Raw genomic sequence first — 17,690 nt, forward strand, 5'->3', positions numbered from 1 at the left:
CCAATAGGCAGAAAGAGATGCTCAACGTGACTACTCATGAGGGAAATGAAAACCAAGACTACCATGAGATGCCACCTCCACCCACCGGGACGGCTCCCATCCAGGCAAGACACCAGAAGAGCGTGTGTTGGAGAGCGTGTGCACTGTTGCTGGGAGTGAAAAGCCACACAGCTGCTGTGGGAAAACTAAATGTAGAATCACCACATGATCCAGCAGTTCCACTCTGGATATACCCCGAGGAACTGAAGACAGGGTCTTCAGTGTGTCACAGCATTATCACCAGAGCCAAACGGTGGAAGCAGCCAGAGCGCCCACGCCCTTTGGTGGGTGAAGGGAGCAGCAGAGTGTGGCCCGTCCACAGGGTGGAACGCTGCTCAGCTTCACAAAGGAAGGGTGCTCTGCAGCGTGAACTGAGGCCATCAGGCACCAGAGCACGAGTACTGTGGTGACTCCACTCCCCTGAAGTCCCTTACCCGGAGTAGCTGAAATCACAGAAAGTAGAATGGGGGGTGCTGGTGGCTGGGGAGGGGAGGGGGGAATATGCATTGTATGGGACACACTGTAAAGAGTGGATGGTGGTGAGGGATGCTTAGAAGTATGAGCAAGCTTAGTGCCACCAGGTTGCTCACTTAGAGCTGGTGAGGTAGCCAATGTTATGACATACCACAAAAGTAGAAGTGGGTAGAAGAACTTATATCATTCAGCTTGAATCTCCACCCTAAACAGAAATTAGGGATCATTTTTCGTCCAGCACTCCCACTGCATCATGTAGTCCTTTACCTCTGAGCACTCCCAGAGAGGAGTGAGTGTGGTGTGCTGGACTCTCTGGAGGCAGGTAGAGCCCAGAACGGCCTGGACTCACCATGGGAGCCCATGGACAAGTAGGAAGGAGGAAGGTGGCTCTGCCTGTTAGGGCATGGGCTGTGAGTCCTTCCCCCAGGATGATGGGCAGTCCGGCTCTTCTCCTGAGACTTAAAGGAAAAAGTCAGTTTCAGGCTGTAGAAGCAGCTGTAGAGGTTTTGGGGGAGCGTCTTCTCTGTGTGTTTGCTCTTTCCTGTCAAGCCTGTCTCCTTCCTGAAGCATGCTGGCTGTACCCCAGCAGCCCAGCCTCGTGGTGCAGCAGCTGGGCGGCCTCCCCATCCCTCCCCACTTCATGGGTGTTTCCTTGCTTACCTGTGTGTGGATGTACCTCCCAGAGCATCCTGAGAAGTCATCAGTTCTGTGAGTTCTTTCCCTGGGCTCTTGATCTGATGCTCCTCATGCTCTGGTCCTGTCTAAGGCAGTCTGGACTTCAGATCTCTTCCCAAGGGTCCCTTGAGCCCCTACAGATCCTAAATGCTAACCTTCCCTGAGCTTCTTTCTTGGCCCTGACCTTTCTGGATCTTTGGGCCTGGACCCCCAAGCTGGACACTTTGAAGCCCCTGCTGTACCAAGGTTGCCCGCTTGTTGTACTTCAGTTTCCTCTTTGGGAATGTTGACGTGCTCAGTAGATCCTTCATTTCCAGAGGTTCTTTGCAGACATTTCTGTGCTGCTCTGTTCTTCCCACCATGTGTTTCACCTGCCATTTGAGGAAGGCCCTCAGATGTCCTCATATGCTCCTTCCAGCCGACTTTGATTCCCAGGCATTTTTTTCTCCCCTTTCCCCACGCTGAAGTCATCTTGGGAGTCGGCAAACTCTTTCTAGGGACAGGTGGTTTGGACTTTTGAGGCAGTAAGGTCTCCGTCCTGGCATTCACTGTTGTAGCTCGTCAGCTGTCACAGACTATGAAGAGCCAGCCTGACTGAAACAGTGAAAACCTGGTCTGTTACGATGGGCTACTGTAGTTATGATGGGCTACTGTAGTCCATTAAGAAAAAACCCTAGTGAGGAAGTCTATAGAATTGGCTCTTGGTATTCATGAGGGATTGGTTCCAGGAACCTTGCCTCCCCGGTGGGAACCAGAGTCCATGTTGTTCAAGGCCCTGGGATAAGGTGACACAGTTTTTGTGTGTGACCTCTGCACATTCTTTCATACAGTGTGTCATCTCTAGGTGACTTTTAGTGCCTGATGCAGTGAGAATGCTGTCTGTATTTGTTTGGCTGTCTCTTAGTGAATTGTGACAAGAGAAAAGTTGTACATCTTCAGTATAACAAAATTTTTACATGCACACACACAGACACATATATTGCAGAGAATCTTGTATGAAATACTTTGACCTGGAGCTGTGTTTAGAAGGGTTTCTGGGGTCCCTGAGCCCTCACTCCATTACCTTGCTGTTACTTCTTGCTTGAAAACCACTGCCCAGGCCCCAGAGTTGTCTATAGGTGGTGACGTTGCTCTAGAGCCCTTCTTTCCCTCTTGTTCTGGCGTTGTTGGGGGGTGGGTCCCAGTGAGGTCCAGAGCTTTAGGGATGATACCTGCTTCTCACTGTGGGAAAGGTCTTAGCATTCTAGGAAGACTGGCCTGGCCTGGCCCAGTGATGGGTTGTGAGATTGAGGCTCTTCTCAGTCCTGTGCTCTTCCTGCTGCACACACTGTTCCTGGTGGGCATTTGATGGAGGGGCAGGACCTAGGGGTAGACTGTAGGAGTGTCTCAGGATCCTGCTTCTAGTGGCTAGTGGTTTCCTTCCTGCAAGGTGGGATGGCAGTGTCTGCTCAGGGTTTCATTCTGAAGGAAACCTGATCTGGAAAGTGCTTTGCCTTTCTCTGCAGTTTATAACAAGTAGGGACAAGTTATCCTGTGTCAGTCCATAAGAAGTGTGCCTGGTGCCATGGGATTTGCTGCTGACTGTGGTAATCAGATTTTATAAACTGTCTCCTACCTCTAAAAACATTTGAATGGTATTTCTTTTCCTCTTTTGTCCCCTTTTGACTTTTTTTTTTTTTTAGCTTGCTTGCCTTTTGTTTTAGCAGCTGCAGTATCTCGGAAGAAAAAACGAAGGATGGGAACCTATAGCCTGGTTCCTAAGAAAAAGACCAAAGTCTTAAAGCAGAGGACGGTGATTGAGATGTTTAAGAGTCTAACTCATTCCACTGTGGGCTCCAAGGTAAGAGGGACGTGTGTGCTGTGTACCTTAAGTGCTTGAATTTGCATCTCTGTGCAGGGCTTCCTTGGCCAAGGAGCACCCTGTGAGGTTGTCAGTAATTTGCATGACCTTCCCTTGATCCCTCTGCTGTAGGGCACGGCCTCTATGCCTAGGTGGGTTGTTGAAGACCCACCTTCCTCCCTCTTCTCACCCTGTCTCCCACTAGCCAGGCTTCAGGCACTGGGCATCACCATTGTATCCCTGGCCCAGCAGGTCCTTCCGCTCCCATGACCTAAGTCACACAGTAGGTGGGCACCACTTTTGGGTCCTTGGCCCAGCAGGTTCTTTGTCTCCCATCACCTGAGGTGCACAATGGGTGGATGCCACTCCTGCGTCCCTGGCCCAGTTGGTTGGTTCTTCATTTCCTGTCACCTAAGGTGCACCATGAGTGGGCACCACTGCCGTGTCCATCCTGGCCCAGCAGGCCCTCCATCTCCCATGATTACTGAGGCTCATGTGGGAGCTGGCAGGCCTGTTGGTGACTGCTGCGGTTGTCCTTGAGCACTGTACACCTGTGTGTTCCAGGGTGAAAAGGCCTTGGGCGACAGCAACCTTCATGTGAATGGAGAGAGCTTGGAGATGGACTCAGAAGAGGATGACTCTGACGAGCTTGAGGAGGATGAGGACCATGGAGCTGAGCAGGCTGCTGCATTTCCCCCAGAGGATAGCAGGACTTCTAAAGAGAACATGTCCGAGACTGACCGGGCCCCAAAGGTAGGACCGTGTTTGGGTGGTGTTGCAGATGAAAGGAATCCCAGAGCTGGCCATAGATTCCAAGAGTCAGCACTTGGGGTGCTCTGGGCCCTCATGAAATGTCCTGCATACTTTTTATTCATAAAACTTTTTTTTTTTTTCCTATTTACTTTTTTTTTCGGTACCAGAGATTGAACTCAGGGGCACTCAACCACTGAGCCACATCCCAGCCCTATTTTGTATTTTATTTAGAGACAGGGTCTCAACTGAGTTGCTTAGTTCATTGCTGTTGGTGAGGCTGGCTTTGAATTCTCGATCCTAGCTCCTATATACTTTTGGCTTTGAGTTTTATATTTTATTTCCCTGGAATTATTCATTTATTTTCATCTTAGGAATGTTTTTCTTCCTGTACAGCATCATTGACATAAAGCCTCACGAGCTTCTTCTTAAGTTCCAGGTTGGCAAGAATAACAATATCAATAATCCAGCTGGAAGCTGGGTGTTGTGTTGCACGCCTGTAATTCCAGCACCTCAGGAGGCTGAAGCAGGAGAATCACAAGTTCTAGGCGAGCCTGGGCAACTTAGCAAGATCCTATCTCAAAATAAAAAATAAAGGCTGAGAATGTAGCTTAGTGGTAGAACACCCCTGGATTCAGTCCCCAGTACTGGTATTGGGGGTGGGTAAGATAGAAAAAGAATATAATAATCTGAAACATTAATCAGTGACCTTCTGTGTGCCGTCAATGTCTGCTTATAATTATTTTTAGGGGGCAGGGTGGACAGTGTCTCACTAAGTTTCCTGAGACTGACCCCAAACTTGTGATGCTCCTGTCTCTGCCTCCCAAGTTGCTGAAATTATGTCTATGTACCACCATGCTCAGCAGCTGATTTTGACTGATGCCTTTTCATGGCTGGCCTCATTCTATCCTATACACTCTCCATGCTGGGGCTATCATTCTCGTGCAGGTTGAAGCCTCTGCCCTCCTTGCAGAGCGTGTGTCCAAGGCTCCCTGAGCGGTCTGTGGAATGGTACATAGTTCTGCTCCTCAAGGATGCGAGGCATGCTTTCTTTATAGACCATTTATTCCAAGTCCTTTGAGGATGAGCACTGGACAGTCTTGTCTCAGCCATATTGCTCCCCTTGGCAGGCATGGCACCATTGATGAGTGCTCCTGCGGGTGATCTGTGGGTACTCCTGGGAGCAGTCTGGAATGCTTCTGGGAACTATCTGCAGGTGTTCCTAGGAACCTTCTGTGGGTGCTCCAGGGAACTGTCTGGGTGCTCCAGGAAACCATCTGGGGTTGCTGCTGATGCCAGCTTGGCAAGTTCTTAGAGATAGAATTTGTGAGCAAGCTTTGAGGTTTAGGCATAAATTTTATGTTCTTTCAGTTCTGAGAGGGATAAGTTAGAAGTGACATGCTTACTAGGAGCAGCATTGGGAGGCTGAGAATCAGACTGCCTAAACATTAATGGTGTATTGTTCAAATATGTCAGACTTCTTTGCAGAATCTTTAGCAGAGGTTCTCCATCTTCATTTAAGATGAAGCCTCTGTCTGGTGAATTATCCTAGGCCAGCATTAGGCACAGCATTTGCAGGTGATAGTGTTCAATGACTTATTTTAGAGGTATCATTTTGTTGCTTAGCTATGTACTCCATGAGTACCAAGCACTTTCATCTGTCAGAGTTTGGGGCATGTCTTTTCTTCTTCTTTATTAATTAATTTACTTAGGTTTCAGGAATTGAACCCAGGGGTGCTTAACCACTGAGCCACATCCCCAGCCCTTTTTATTTATTTATTTATTTATTTAGAGACAGGGTCTCACTGAGTTGCTTAGGTTCTTGCTAAGTTTCTGAGGCTGGCTTTGAACTTGTGATCCTCCTGCCTCAGCCTCTCAAGCTGCTGGGATTACAGACATGCATTACTGCACCTGGTGTCCTTTCTTATTTTTACTTCAATTTTAGACTCAGTTTTATGAATTATTATTATTCCTCTTTTACAGGTTTTAGGGCAAATTTAAAATGTTACTTCTGGCTCTCAATTATTCAAAAAGTAAATTTGGTGGAAAATGTTAATATTAGAGATATAAAGGGATTTTAAAAATTATTTATTGTAAGATACTTGTTACATTTTTTTTTTTTCCCTATAGTGAAGTATAAGGAAGGAAAAAATAGTATCATAATCCCATTGTGCGGTAGCTCTGGTGTTCTTTGTGATCCTGATCCTGACCCTGGCCAGCACTTACTCCCCTCTGCAAAGGGGTTGTGTGTAATGCACACTCCTAATTTTGTGCAGAGAAGTGTTTTCACTCCTGCCTCACACTCCATGCTGTGGATTTGACTGTCTTTCTCCCGCGCCCTTTTGGTATCAGGGATTGAACCCAGCCTTCTCTATGGATTTGATCATTTTCCTGTTTTAGGCAACACTTTGTTGAGTACTTTGGAGTAATATATACATCTAGCTGCAGTAACCTGAGAGGCATGGTTTTTCTCATCTTCCCCAGCTAATCTGCGTCGTTGGAATGCTAGTGTTACACTGTTGAGAGTGAGCAGCTTCTCACACATTTGGTGGCTGTTGGCTTGTTGTTTTAGAAAACACCTCTAGGTATGCTTTGCCCACCTTTCTGCTGGGGTGCTCATCACTTAGAGGTGCAGTCCTATTAGCCTAAGCAAGTTTGGAGTGGTCTGTTTCCTTGATGTCTTGTCAGATGTCTGAGCTCACAGGCACTAGTCCGTTTCTTTAGGACTTCCAGGTTCTGTGTTCTATGATAAACTGATCTTTTTCACTATTGGTTTTAAAAAATTGTCATAAGCTATCGTCTAATACTTATTTGATTTCATTCATTCTGTACAAATATTTGATTCAGAATTTTATTGTGATAAAATGTGGGGTAGATACACTCAATGCAGGTGAAGTTTATGGTATATAAATTATCTCTCTTTTTTAATAAATTATATCTCAATAGAGCTTTTAGAATAAGACACGAGGTTAGGGACCAGGGCTTCCCTCAGAATAGCTGGGCCAGAGTTTTCACTCCATTTATTGCTTGACATTTCCTTCTCCTGCTGATTTAAAATGCCAGCTGAATTCTACACCAGATGGCATGTGAGTTTGAGTATTTCTGGATTCCATCTTTGGTTGAGGTATTTGTCTTCCAGAGGATCTAGATACTGAGTAACCCTGAGTAACTTAGGTATTGAAATGAAATTAAAAATTAAATAACTTTGAAGCTTGAACAAAAAGAACCAAGAAGAAAATATGGTCATTGGAAAGCAAGATGGCAGGAGTAAATCTCCACAGACATAATCGGTAGAAGTTTTATTGTGTAAACCCTTCCAGAGGACAAAGGCAGAATGAAGCTCTTTAGCTTGTTCTGAAGCTGAGCTGTAGGCTACCTTTGCACAGGACTCAAAGTACAGCATGCTGAATGAACCCTGAGTCAGATGCAGTTGTGTGCTGAAATGGCATTGACCACGGAAGGCCAGGCTTCTCTCCCAGGGATATCTGTTAGCAGGAGTGACTGAGTTTGCAGGTCAGATATGTATGCGTTTGAAAAGTATTTTAAGCCAGGTGCCAGCTAATCTGTAGGCTGAGGCAGGAAGATTGCTTGAGCCTGGGCAACATGGCAAGGCTTTGTCTCAGAATGGATAATAGCTGATAGGGTAGTAGCATTTTATTGAGTTCAGCTTTCTATTCTTTGAATTTGGGAGATTACTCTGCACCTGCACATAGGACAGCTGTACTGCTGTCATTACTGAAGTGTGACATATCTGTGCGACCTCACCTAGGTCAAAACCTTGGCTCTCACCACCACTTCCACAGCCTCCCTGACCCTCCATAAGGGATCCCTGTCTGTGTGCTCCCACTGTAGGATTGGATTTTTTGGTTTTGTTCTTTATAAATAAAATCATATAGTATGTGTGCTTACATTTTTAAAATATGACTTATTTTATTCAATATTATTGTGTTTTGGGTTTTTATGTTGTTTGTTAATTTTTGTCATCATACAACAGTGGTCTTCCAGTTGGACTGTGGGGTCTCTGAGGCTCTGTAAGGAGATCTACAGGATCAAAACTGTTACCTCAAAATTGCTGAGATGTCTGTTCCTCCGTCTCCTTCAGGGGAGTGGCCATGTTGCTGTCTTTGCTTGGGCAGCTAATTACCTGTGTCCTTGTGGTTTGAACATTGTCAGCCTAAATTTCTACTGCAGTAAAGGTTAGTAGATGTAATCCATGTTAATAAAAGCTCTCCATAGTTCTCAGTCATTTTTTCAGAGTATGGGGTCCCAAGGCCATAGTGTTTGGGTTGTTTCCAGGGAGGGCTATTCCATATGGCAGTGCCAGCAGCACCCCTGTGCATGGGTGACCCCTGGTGTACACTGGAAGTGGAGTCTGTGCTTCTTTACACCCATGGACTCTGCGTGCAGGTTTCCCTGTAGGGTGGCTGCACCAGTTGGCAGTGCTGTCAGCTGTCTCTGAGTGGTGAGTGTAAAGCGCTAATGCAGTATAGTTTTAATTTCACTTTCCTGATTCCCAAGAAGGTTGAGTCCTTTTTTGTATGTCAACTTGCAGTTTGGATGCCTTTTTGAAATGCATGTTCAAGTCTCAGCCATTCATCTACTGGGTCATTTGTCCTTTGAAAAAGTCATTTTGTAGGAGTTCTTTGACCTGGCAGTGAACCTTCGTATGTATAGTGGCTTGCATTTTACCTGAAAAGTTGGTGACCTTGTCACTTCCCTTGGATTGGACACTAATCACAAGGACTGACAGTTGGGTGCAGCCACCATTCTGGGTGCTGGTTGGGGAGAGCTGAACCTTTGCCTCTTAGGCCGAACTCATAACTGGGTCATACCCCCACAGTCGTGTGTTCCTGGGTAGAGGGCTGGCAGGAGCTGACTGGCAGCTGGGCAAGGGCTAGTCCTGACCAATGAATTAAAATAAAATTCATAGTTTAAAAGAAAAACTGACTTAACATGTCAGAACACTACAAAAAAGGTTATATTTAGTGGTGAAAAGTCAAAGCATTTCTGTTATCAGTTGTAAAATGAAGGTGGGATAGCTGCTTTCATCTCTTGATGTGGGCACAACAGCACCGGCTGTTCTGGCTGATGCTGTAGGGAGGAGCCAGAAAGAAACATCAGTATTTAAAAGGACAAGAGAAAAGAGATTCTGGGAATGTGATCATCTTTCTGAAAGTCCCGGAAGATCAGCTGAAAACTACCATAGCTGCTGAGCTGAACTTCATGTGAGCAGGATATAAACACCTGTTTCCTTGTGTGGCTGTCACAAGCGCTTAGAGAATGAGACGTCAGCATTATCAGCAAAATTGGCAAATGCCTAGAGGCACTTTTAAACTTTTCTAAGTAAAACAGTACACACGTCCAAATAGTAGTGAGCAGTGACCAGCCGTGGGTCAGTCTTGTCTGTTAGTGCTTGGCAGATATGTCAGTGTGGATCTTTAAGGACCAAGACCGGGGGAGGCAAACCACAATATCAACACCTAAAATATGAGCTGTGATTGCTTCTCTCAGCTTCGTGGTGCCATGTCCTCAGCTGCTTTCCTCTGCTACACACTTCTGCCATGATGTTCTGCCTCATGTCAGGCCCCGAGGAATGCAGTCAGCCATCTGTAGACTGAGACCTCTAAAACTGTGAGCCCCCAAATAACTTTTTATCCTCTAATTGAGTCTTTTGGTCACAGCGCGAAGAAACTGACTAAAACCAATTGGTACTGAGAAGGTGGGTTGTTTCTGTGACTAACCTGATCATGTGGTTTAGAAGCTTTTTGGACTTTACAGAATTTGCGAGGAATTTTGAAAGGTTTAGGAATGCAAGATGGAAAAATCTTGGTATGAAAAATGTTGATAACATACTTTATAAAAAGTAAATTTTACAATAAGAAAACCAGGTCCAAGTCTGAAAATGGGCTGAGGATGGAGCATGCAAGATGCAGTAGAAGAAATAGAAAAGTACTAAGAAGTTACAGAAGACTCAGGTCCTGTTGTGTGTGGGGAAGTGAGATCTAAGCATTGGTGAGATTCTGTTGAAAGATTGGTGGTTCCTCTGTGCACATTGTTGGTGGAAGGTCATAGTCGGGGAGGTGACCCAGAGGTTCTACATCTCTCCCATCTGTGTGTTTGTCCTGGAAGACATTGCTGATTTAGAGGGTAGGGTACAGTGAAATCACCAGGCCACAGAGCATGCAGTAAGTATGCAGGAGGCCATAGCCACCTTGGGAAGTGGGTGGGCAAGAGCTGGATGGATGCCCACATGTTTTAGTGCCTTTGCAACAGACATGTACTGATGCATGGCCAGAGTGTCACTCAGCTCAGCAGGAAAACAAGGTATCTCTGTTCTGATGTGAAGCTGCAGGCCATGTGTGGCAGCACACTTGTTGGAAGGAGTGAGGCAGCACGGTAGTTGTGGCTCCGGGGATTGGACTAGGATTGTCTGTGTAGATCTGGTTGTGTATTATATTGTGGCCTCTTGAGAATGCTTTCACTTTTTAAGTTTTGCACCCCCCCCCCAATATTTTGTTTTAGTTGTAGATGGACACAGTACCTTTATTTTATTTTTATGTGGTGCTAAGGATCGAACCCAGAGCTCCTTATGTGCTAGGAGAGCACTCTACCTCTGAGCCACAACCCCAGCTCTTATCTTCCTTTTTATGGATACCTGCCGTGTTTTGAGTTCCGAGTGCACAGAGAGTGTCGCCTTCCCATCATGATATGGAGACACTGCCAAGGAGCAGGAGTGGAAACTCAGGCTGGATACCCCTTGGCCAAAGCCAGAGAGGCAGCCCACTTGGACAGTGGACAGACGATGGGATCTTTCCTGCGTGTGCCTCCAGCATGCACTGCTGATGTATTTTTAAAAGTCTGTTTCCAATTCATTTGTCTGCCATTAAAGAAACTAATTGGTTTTTGTTTTTGGTTTTTTTCAACCCCCCCCCCCCCCCCCCCGCCCGGCTCTTTGGCTGCTCAGATGGATGGCGAGTCAGAGGAGGAGCAGGAGTCGGCTGATACTGGGGAGGACGAGGACGGCGGAGACGAGTCTGACCTGGTAATCCAGCACATGGCCTGGCCTCTGTGTGCAGTGGAGGAGGTGCAAGAGACGCTGTAGTTGCCCTGTTGTTTGCTGAGAGTCAGCCTGTTCTGGTACTGGGGCTTGGCACAGGCAGGCAGAGGTCCTACTCTTGGGAGAATAGGTGAAGAGACCCACACAGTCATAATGCGGTGCCAGGCAGAGCCTAAGAGCTGTGCGACCTTTTATGGTATAGCAATAGGCCAGGCCTGGTGTAGGCTTGTCCTGCCTGTGCAGAGTCAGTGCTGATCTCCAGGCTGAGGGAAGGGTGTGCGAGTCCACGTGCTGGTTGTCCCATGCAAGTGGTATGGCACATGGTGTGGGATCCTGCTACAGTGGCTGCTGTGAGGGTGAAGGGAGCATTTGATTTGAGGTGTTTTGACAGAGCATGGACAGGACTCTGTTGGGTTAGTTGCAACACAGTGAGGGACAGAAGGGAACAGGGCTCTATTCTGCCCACAGTGAGGTCTCTTGTGCCCAGCAGGTAGCCAAGTGACGGAAGCAGGCCCTGAGGGTTCAGGGAGTGGAGAAGCTTAGAAATGGGGAAATGTGCTGAGGCCCTAAGATGGAGCCTCAGGAAACCCTGTGTGTGAGCACTGTGCATAGGAGGCAACAGCCCATGAGATCTTGAAGGAAGGCTCTGCTGTGGGAGAAAGCCTGGGGGTTTGGGGCACATGACCTACGAACAGCTCTGAAGAGGGAAGGAGTGGCCCACAGCATCAGCCTGCTGCCCAGTGAAGGAAATCAAACACACATAGACTGTTAGGTGTGGCATGGACATGTGTTTTTTGGGTGATGGGTGGAAGGAGCAGGATCAGGGTAGTGGCAAACTTTTGAGTGTAGTATTTACAGTTCTTTTGGAAACTTTGCTATGCTGGATTGCAGGGTGGAGCAAGGGCTGTTAAAAGGGAGGGGCACTGGACAAGCACAGGTGTGTGCAGTCAAGATGGTCCCCAGCACAGTCCCCAGACCCTGGGGCTCCTGCACATGGCTGTGGCAGGACATGTGTCAGTCTGTCTGAATGGCTGGCATGCTGTGCAGTGTGTTTTTTCCCATGTGTTGAGCACAGCGTTCTCAAGTGTCTGCCTGTGTCTATGGGAAGGAGGGTGATGAGACCCCATGCTGCCATTGTGTCTTATCCCTCTCCTGTGCCAGTCAGGGCTAAGAGTCTGTGCTATGTGCCAGTTGTAATTTCAGGAGGTTGAATGCCCTTCCTGCATCCAGATCTTAGGAACAGATGCTCAGGCATCTCGCTGTGTCTTTAACTGGCTTGTGACTTGGAGTCCAGGCACTCTGAGCGTTGTTCCTTTTCTCATGAGCAGGACGAATGGACACGTGGTGGAAAGTGTAATCTCCTACTGAGCTTATTTACTTAGTTCCTGGGTAGGATTTTCCAATCTATTCCTTTCCTTTGTGTGAAATTCAATAAGAGTTATGGGTTCCATTTTAGGTTTCTTGGCTTTTTTGCCTCTAAAAGGACTGAGCTTGGAGAGATGTTTAGGGAACAGCGTGGGTATCTTTAGAATGTGACCCAGAAGAATGTCTAGAAGTGAAGTGAATCTGCTAAAAGAAGAATCAAGACATAGCAAGTATTTTATTTTACAGGCAGACAACTCCTAGTCCTTTTTGCTCTTGAGAGCTCCCCTGCTTTGCTTCTGACGTTCCTGCCCTTTGGTCCTCCAGAGTTCTGAATCCAGCATCAAGAAGAAATTTCTCAAGAGGAGAGGAAAGACTGAGAGCCCCTGGATCAAGCCGGCTCGGAAAAGGAGGAGGAGAAGTAGAAAGAAGCCCTGTGGTGCGCTTGGTAAGCGCAGTGGCCCCGTGGCCCCTGCACCTGTGTGGGCATCTCTGGGCCAAGTGGCAGGCCTAGGGCTGGGGCTCTGCATAGGATTTTATTTGAAAGGAGGATCCACTGTTGACAAATGTTTCAAATGACCTCATCAAAGAAACTCAGTGCCCTTCACTTGGTCTTCTCTGGACAAACCTGCTGATCTTGGCTTCACTGCTGAATGCTAAGCTGAGGTGATCTTTCATTCGGCACCTACACAGGGTGACTAGCAACCTGTGGCCTATAGACGTTTCCCACGCTGCTTGAAGGAGGAGGTCTGTGATTATGTAGCCACCTGTGTGGCTGTGCCTGGTCTGCATGGCAGCTTCAGGCCTTGTGGCAGCACCCCTGTTCTGGCAGTGATTGTTGAGTGAATGAGGCCACAGGGTCATTGCCAAGGTCAATGTTCTTTTTTTAAAAAAAAAATAACTTGATTTATGTGGACTGGCATACCGTAAAACATACATAGCTAAACCACTGTTTAATGAGTTAATGTGTGTACAACCGTGGAGCCCTCACCATAGCCACATTACCTGGGTTCTCTCCACCCCAGGTTCCCTGTGTGCCCTGCTGCCATCAAGAACCTGTCCCTTCCCCAGGCTCTTTTCCTGTTCCCATGCACCCCGATCTGCCCTGTGCCGCTGATGCATTAGCACTTGGTAGAATTCTGTGTGAATGGAATCGCTCCGTGTGGGCTTTTCCCTTATGACTCCTTTCAGCACAGTTGTTGCAGAGGGCTACCGCTGCACATGTCAGTGGTCTGTCCCTGTCATTGCTGAGAAGCGACCCACTACGTGCAAGCTGTGGCTCAACCACTGTTCTGTGGGTACACTCGGCTCTCCCAGTTTGGGCTGTCAGGGAAGCTGCAGTGGATGGTGTCTCAGATGGGTCTCGAGCAGAGGTGTGACTGGGTTGTGCTGTTTGCTCAGCTATTTTTTAAAGCACAGGTTCTGCTTCACATCCCCACAAAAGTACTGGAGGGTTACGCTCCTCTCTGTGCTTACCAGCACTTGTTAGGGTTGGTCTGTTTAATTTCAGTGGTTCTAGGAGGTGTTCGGGGTGTCTCTTGACAGTTGTTTGCTTTTACTGATGAATAATGAGGTCGTACCTTTTAGCCTTTGTACATTTCCTTTTGTGAAATGTGTGTGTATCTTTTGTTTTCTTTCAAAACCAGGGTGGTTTTCTTCTGAGTTGTAAAAGGTCTTTAAGTATTTTAGATAGATGTCTAATCAGATGGATGTTTTGTATACATTTGTACCTAGTCTGTTTAGGGTCAGAGCAACAGTTAAAATTTTTTGTTGAAGTCTAATTTATTAATTCTTATTCATGCTTTTCGTGCATTGAGAAATCTTTGACTTATAAAAGGGTTGGGGATGTAGCTCAGTGGTAAAGCTACATCCTTGGGTTCAATCCCCAGTACCAAGGAGAGAAAAAAGAAGGGGACAAAAAGATCTTTGACTAACTCAGTTCATCAGGATCTTGTCCTGTATTTTCTCATGAAGTTGTGCAGTTGAAGTACTCACAGATAGTTCTGGTGCATTTTGAGGCAGTGTTTGAACATGGTGACATGAAGAGCCCAGCTCCCTCTTACGGATGGGCAGCTGATGTGCACCATCAGTCTAGATGACTTTTCTTTCATCAAGTGCAAGTGTCTTTCCACGGAGGAAGAACTTCCTGAGTGACAGTGAGTTCACGTGCTACCCCACTTTCATCCATGGCAGTTCTCTGAGTGCTCATGAGCCCGGCAGTTGCGGGTTCTTTTATCTAACCATAACCACTCATCTCTGTAATACTCAAGTCACACTTACACATGGCGGGATTTCTAGGTTGCAGAAAGGCTGAGCAAGGATAAGGTGGCCACAGGGTTTCTGGAGGTGGCACTGAGTGAGGGCAGAGGGCAGGTGCAGAGTAGGCTGAAGAGCTTGTTCAGGGTGCAGAGCTGTTGGAGCACAGGACTGACTCTGGGCCAGGGTCCTGAAGGCAGATGCTTTCAAAGCCAGGGAGATGGAGCTGAGCTGGGGGACAGGGACAGGGAGCTGGAGATTTTCCAGTTAATGTCATGGCGCCTTCAGACTGGCTGGCTGATGATGGGTTGGTGCATGCCACCGTGCCCAGTCTCAGGGTGCACCTCCTTCCGTGGGTCTTGGGCGAGGGGGTTGCTGTGTTTGGTCTGGTGTGTTTGATGAGCGCAGGGGCCTGGTTTTTCTTTAGGGTGGTGCTGGGCAGACGGTGGCTGTTGACTTGAACAAGGTGGAGTCATTCCACCTCCACACTTAACTCGAAATGGAGCTGCTCTTGGCAAACTAGTGCTGTATAAAGTGGAGTCCTGGGAGGCCAGGCGCAGCTGTGCTGTGGAGCGCGTGTCCCTCAGAGCAGGGTGCAGCCTGCCCTGTTGGGTTTCCTGGGAATATTGGTGGATATTGAATGAGGGGGCTACTCTGGGCTTTCTACTCTGTCCCGCTTACTTGTATGTTCTCCTTGTACCACTCCTCAGGGTTGCAGCACTTCGCTCTTTCTCCTCATTCAGCTGTGCTTGTAGCTTCCCCTGACATGCAAGAGGCTCACTGCCCCTATGTCCTGGAGGCAGCCCTTAGGTGGGGAGGGCCACGGGGGTTTTCAGGTGCTATACTTGAGTGCCTCCCTCTGAGCTCATCTGCTTCTTCATTTGTGTTTCCTTCTGTTTTCACTTGGGATCATCAGAACACTGATGTGGTTTTTTACTATTGGCTGACCTACTATTTGTAGCTCCAAGAAGAAAGGTTGTTCTTGGGGGGTAGAAGTTTTGGTTTTTGTCATCTTGGCTGTGACAGGTAAAATGTATGCCTAATGTTTACTCGCACAGGAGTTGTTATATCTTTAAGTGTTTAAATTATATGAAGGCTATTCATGTTTTTCAAATTGGTGATTTTTCAAAGTAGTTTATTTTTCTGTCTAAGGTTTAGGATACAGAATACAATGTGAATGAAAAGTCTCTCTTTATTAGTGGTTCATTTATTTCCACTTGATGAGGTTAGAAGCTTGTGTGAAGCATGGTCCTTCACCTCTTGCCGGTGTTAGATATCCATTGTAAACGCACTCTCTTCTTAGGCTTCCCAGTGAAATGTCTGTACAGTGCCAAGTATTCAGCTTTGGTGTCCCTCTAAGGCCTCATGGGAAGCCGGGACAGGCTGACATACTCCTGCTGCCATCCTGTGTCCTCAAGGGCAAGGGGCATGTTATAAAACCAGTGGCGCCAGCCCATCTCTGCAGTGGTCTTCCTTGGCATGCCTCGATTTTCTTGCCTTTAGTGAGAGCTTTGCTCCACAGACCTTGTGCCTGGTGGGGCTGACACTAACCTTCCTGTGGAACTTCTGTGTGTCAGTCAGGACAGTGAGCAAGCCAGAGCCTCTAGCTAGTACCGACCCCTGTCACTCTGCACACATGGTCATCAGTTGGTCTTTCACTTGTGCCAGTTGGATTTTTCTGTCTTATTTTAAAGTAATTTATGGAATGTACACCACACTTGTATTCATTTTCCTGATTATTTAACAGTTTTTATCTACCTGGTGTAGTCACAGAGGTAACTATGTTAGTATGCGAGTGCCTTGATGCAGTTTCCTTCCACATTCAGGTGGATCTGGCTGGGGATGAGAAAAACGGCAGGCAGAGGAGAAAAGCAGTGGTGTAACTGGAGTGGCCCAGGCAATTGGCATTATGGTTAGGGTTGGATGGGTCTCTCAGGGTCAGCCCTGTCCTAGGGACTGGCCTCTCGCTCAGGTGCTGTCAGTGGCTGTTGCACATTCTCATGGTGTGTGCCTTCTATGTGTAGGTTCCGAGGTGTGTAAGCCATCTCCAGGAAGCTCCGAGCAGACAGCTCCGGGAGACAGCTCGGGATACATGGAAGTTTCTCTGGACTCACTGGATCTCCGTGTCAAAGGGATTCTGTCCTCCCAATCGGAAGGTGAATGTTGATGTAGTGATAACTAAAATTTGGTGCTGATAACGCCAAGGTCGCAGGTTCGATCCCTGTACGGGCCACCAAATGCCGCAGTCTGGCTGGGCACAATCAGGAGCCACTTGTCAAAAGAAACTAACTTTATTTTTAGAACCACACATGCCAAACAAAACAGCCTCTCAGGAAAAACCCTCAGAGCCCCAACTGCCACCACCGGCTTCCCACAAGCCTCTCTCTCCAACACAAGCCTCTCTCCACCTCCCACCATCCTCCTGCTCTTGAGGCCGACTGGCTGGGTCACGTGGGCAGAGCCAAAAAAGTCCCCCAATGAGCAGCTCCGTGGTCTGAAAGGGCAGGGAAACAGCCCAGTGAGCATCACCGCAGAGGAGCCAATCAGCTAGATGTTGCTGGGGCCGCTGTGAGCCAATCATCAGCCGGCAGCTGGAAGTTTGCTGGCAGCTGGAAGTTTGCTGGGGCCCCTTCGGCTGTGGTTCTCAACACTACACCATCTTGTTCTTCGTTTACTGGTCTCATTCTCTGGATTAGCTTGATGCCCCCTACTGGATTTTAATAGAAAATGTGATTAAATGCATCCCTTAAAGGTGGACTGGCAGATGTTCAGAATTTGTTTGCCAGGTCACCCTCAGCACTCAAGAGTCATAGAGCATGGGAGCCCTCTTAGAATAAAGTAGCTGACACCTCATTCAAGATCAGGTTGCGAGGAGTCTAGCAGTGTTCTCTACCCTGAGCCAGACACGTTTCTTTGCAGAATCCCTAAAGAAAAGATGCCCTTCAACCCTGGCCGTGTCTCAGGACACATGGGTGACCTGACTTTGAATAATGTGCTATGATGATCTTTGAAACCAGTGGCTGGAGCCTGCCCTCTGGCTGGCACTAAGCTAACATCCTTAGGAGTGTCCTGCAACAAAATAAAACACCTGTTTCCTGTACCTTTGGTCCAGAGAGCAACACCTTGAAGAGAGGAGCAGTGTTGCTCATGGTTCTCATGCTCTAGTGTGGAGTAGGGACGCCTGAGTGGTGGCAGAGCCAGGTCTCAGGCAGGTCAGGAGGCCTCAGGAGCTGGCCA

General features: G+C 47.5%; 1 protein-coding gene across 6 annotated transcripts in view; it reads left to right on the forward strand.

Annotated features, from left to right (window-relative positions):
• Ehmt1 (euchromatic histone lysine methyltransferase 1) overlaps nt 1-17,690 on the forward strand; it is a 149,513-nt gene that overhangs the window by 78,091 nt on the left and 53,732 nt on the right. For 4 of the 6 annotated variants that reach the window (XM_071601205.1, XM_071601204.1, XM_071601208.1 and 1 more), the window contains 5 exons: nt 2,871-3,028; nt 3,593-3,781; nt 10,743-10,820; nt 12,525-12,645; nt 16,478-16,609. In XM_071601205.1, coding sequence (XP_071457306.1) covers nt 2,871-3,028; nt 3,593-3,781; nt 10,743-10,820; nt 12,525-12,645; nt 16,478-16,609 — 678 coding nt within the window. The remainder of the gene's footprint in view (nt 1-2,870; nt 3,029-3,592; nt 3,782-10,742; nt 10,821-12,524; nt 12,646-16,477; nt 16,610-17,690) is intronic. The other 2 variants (XM_071601206.1, XM_071601207.1) reach the window with 2 other exon arrangements.

Source organism: Marmota flaviventris, chromosome 13, assembly GCF_047511675.1.
Source record: "Marmota flaviventris isolate mMarFla1 chromosome 13, mMarFla1.hap1, whole genome shotgun sequence".
Taxonomy (NCBI): Eukaryota; Metazoa; Chordata; class Mammalia; order Rodentia; family Sciuridae; genus Marmota; species Marmota flaviventris.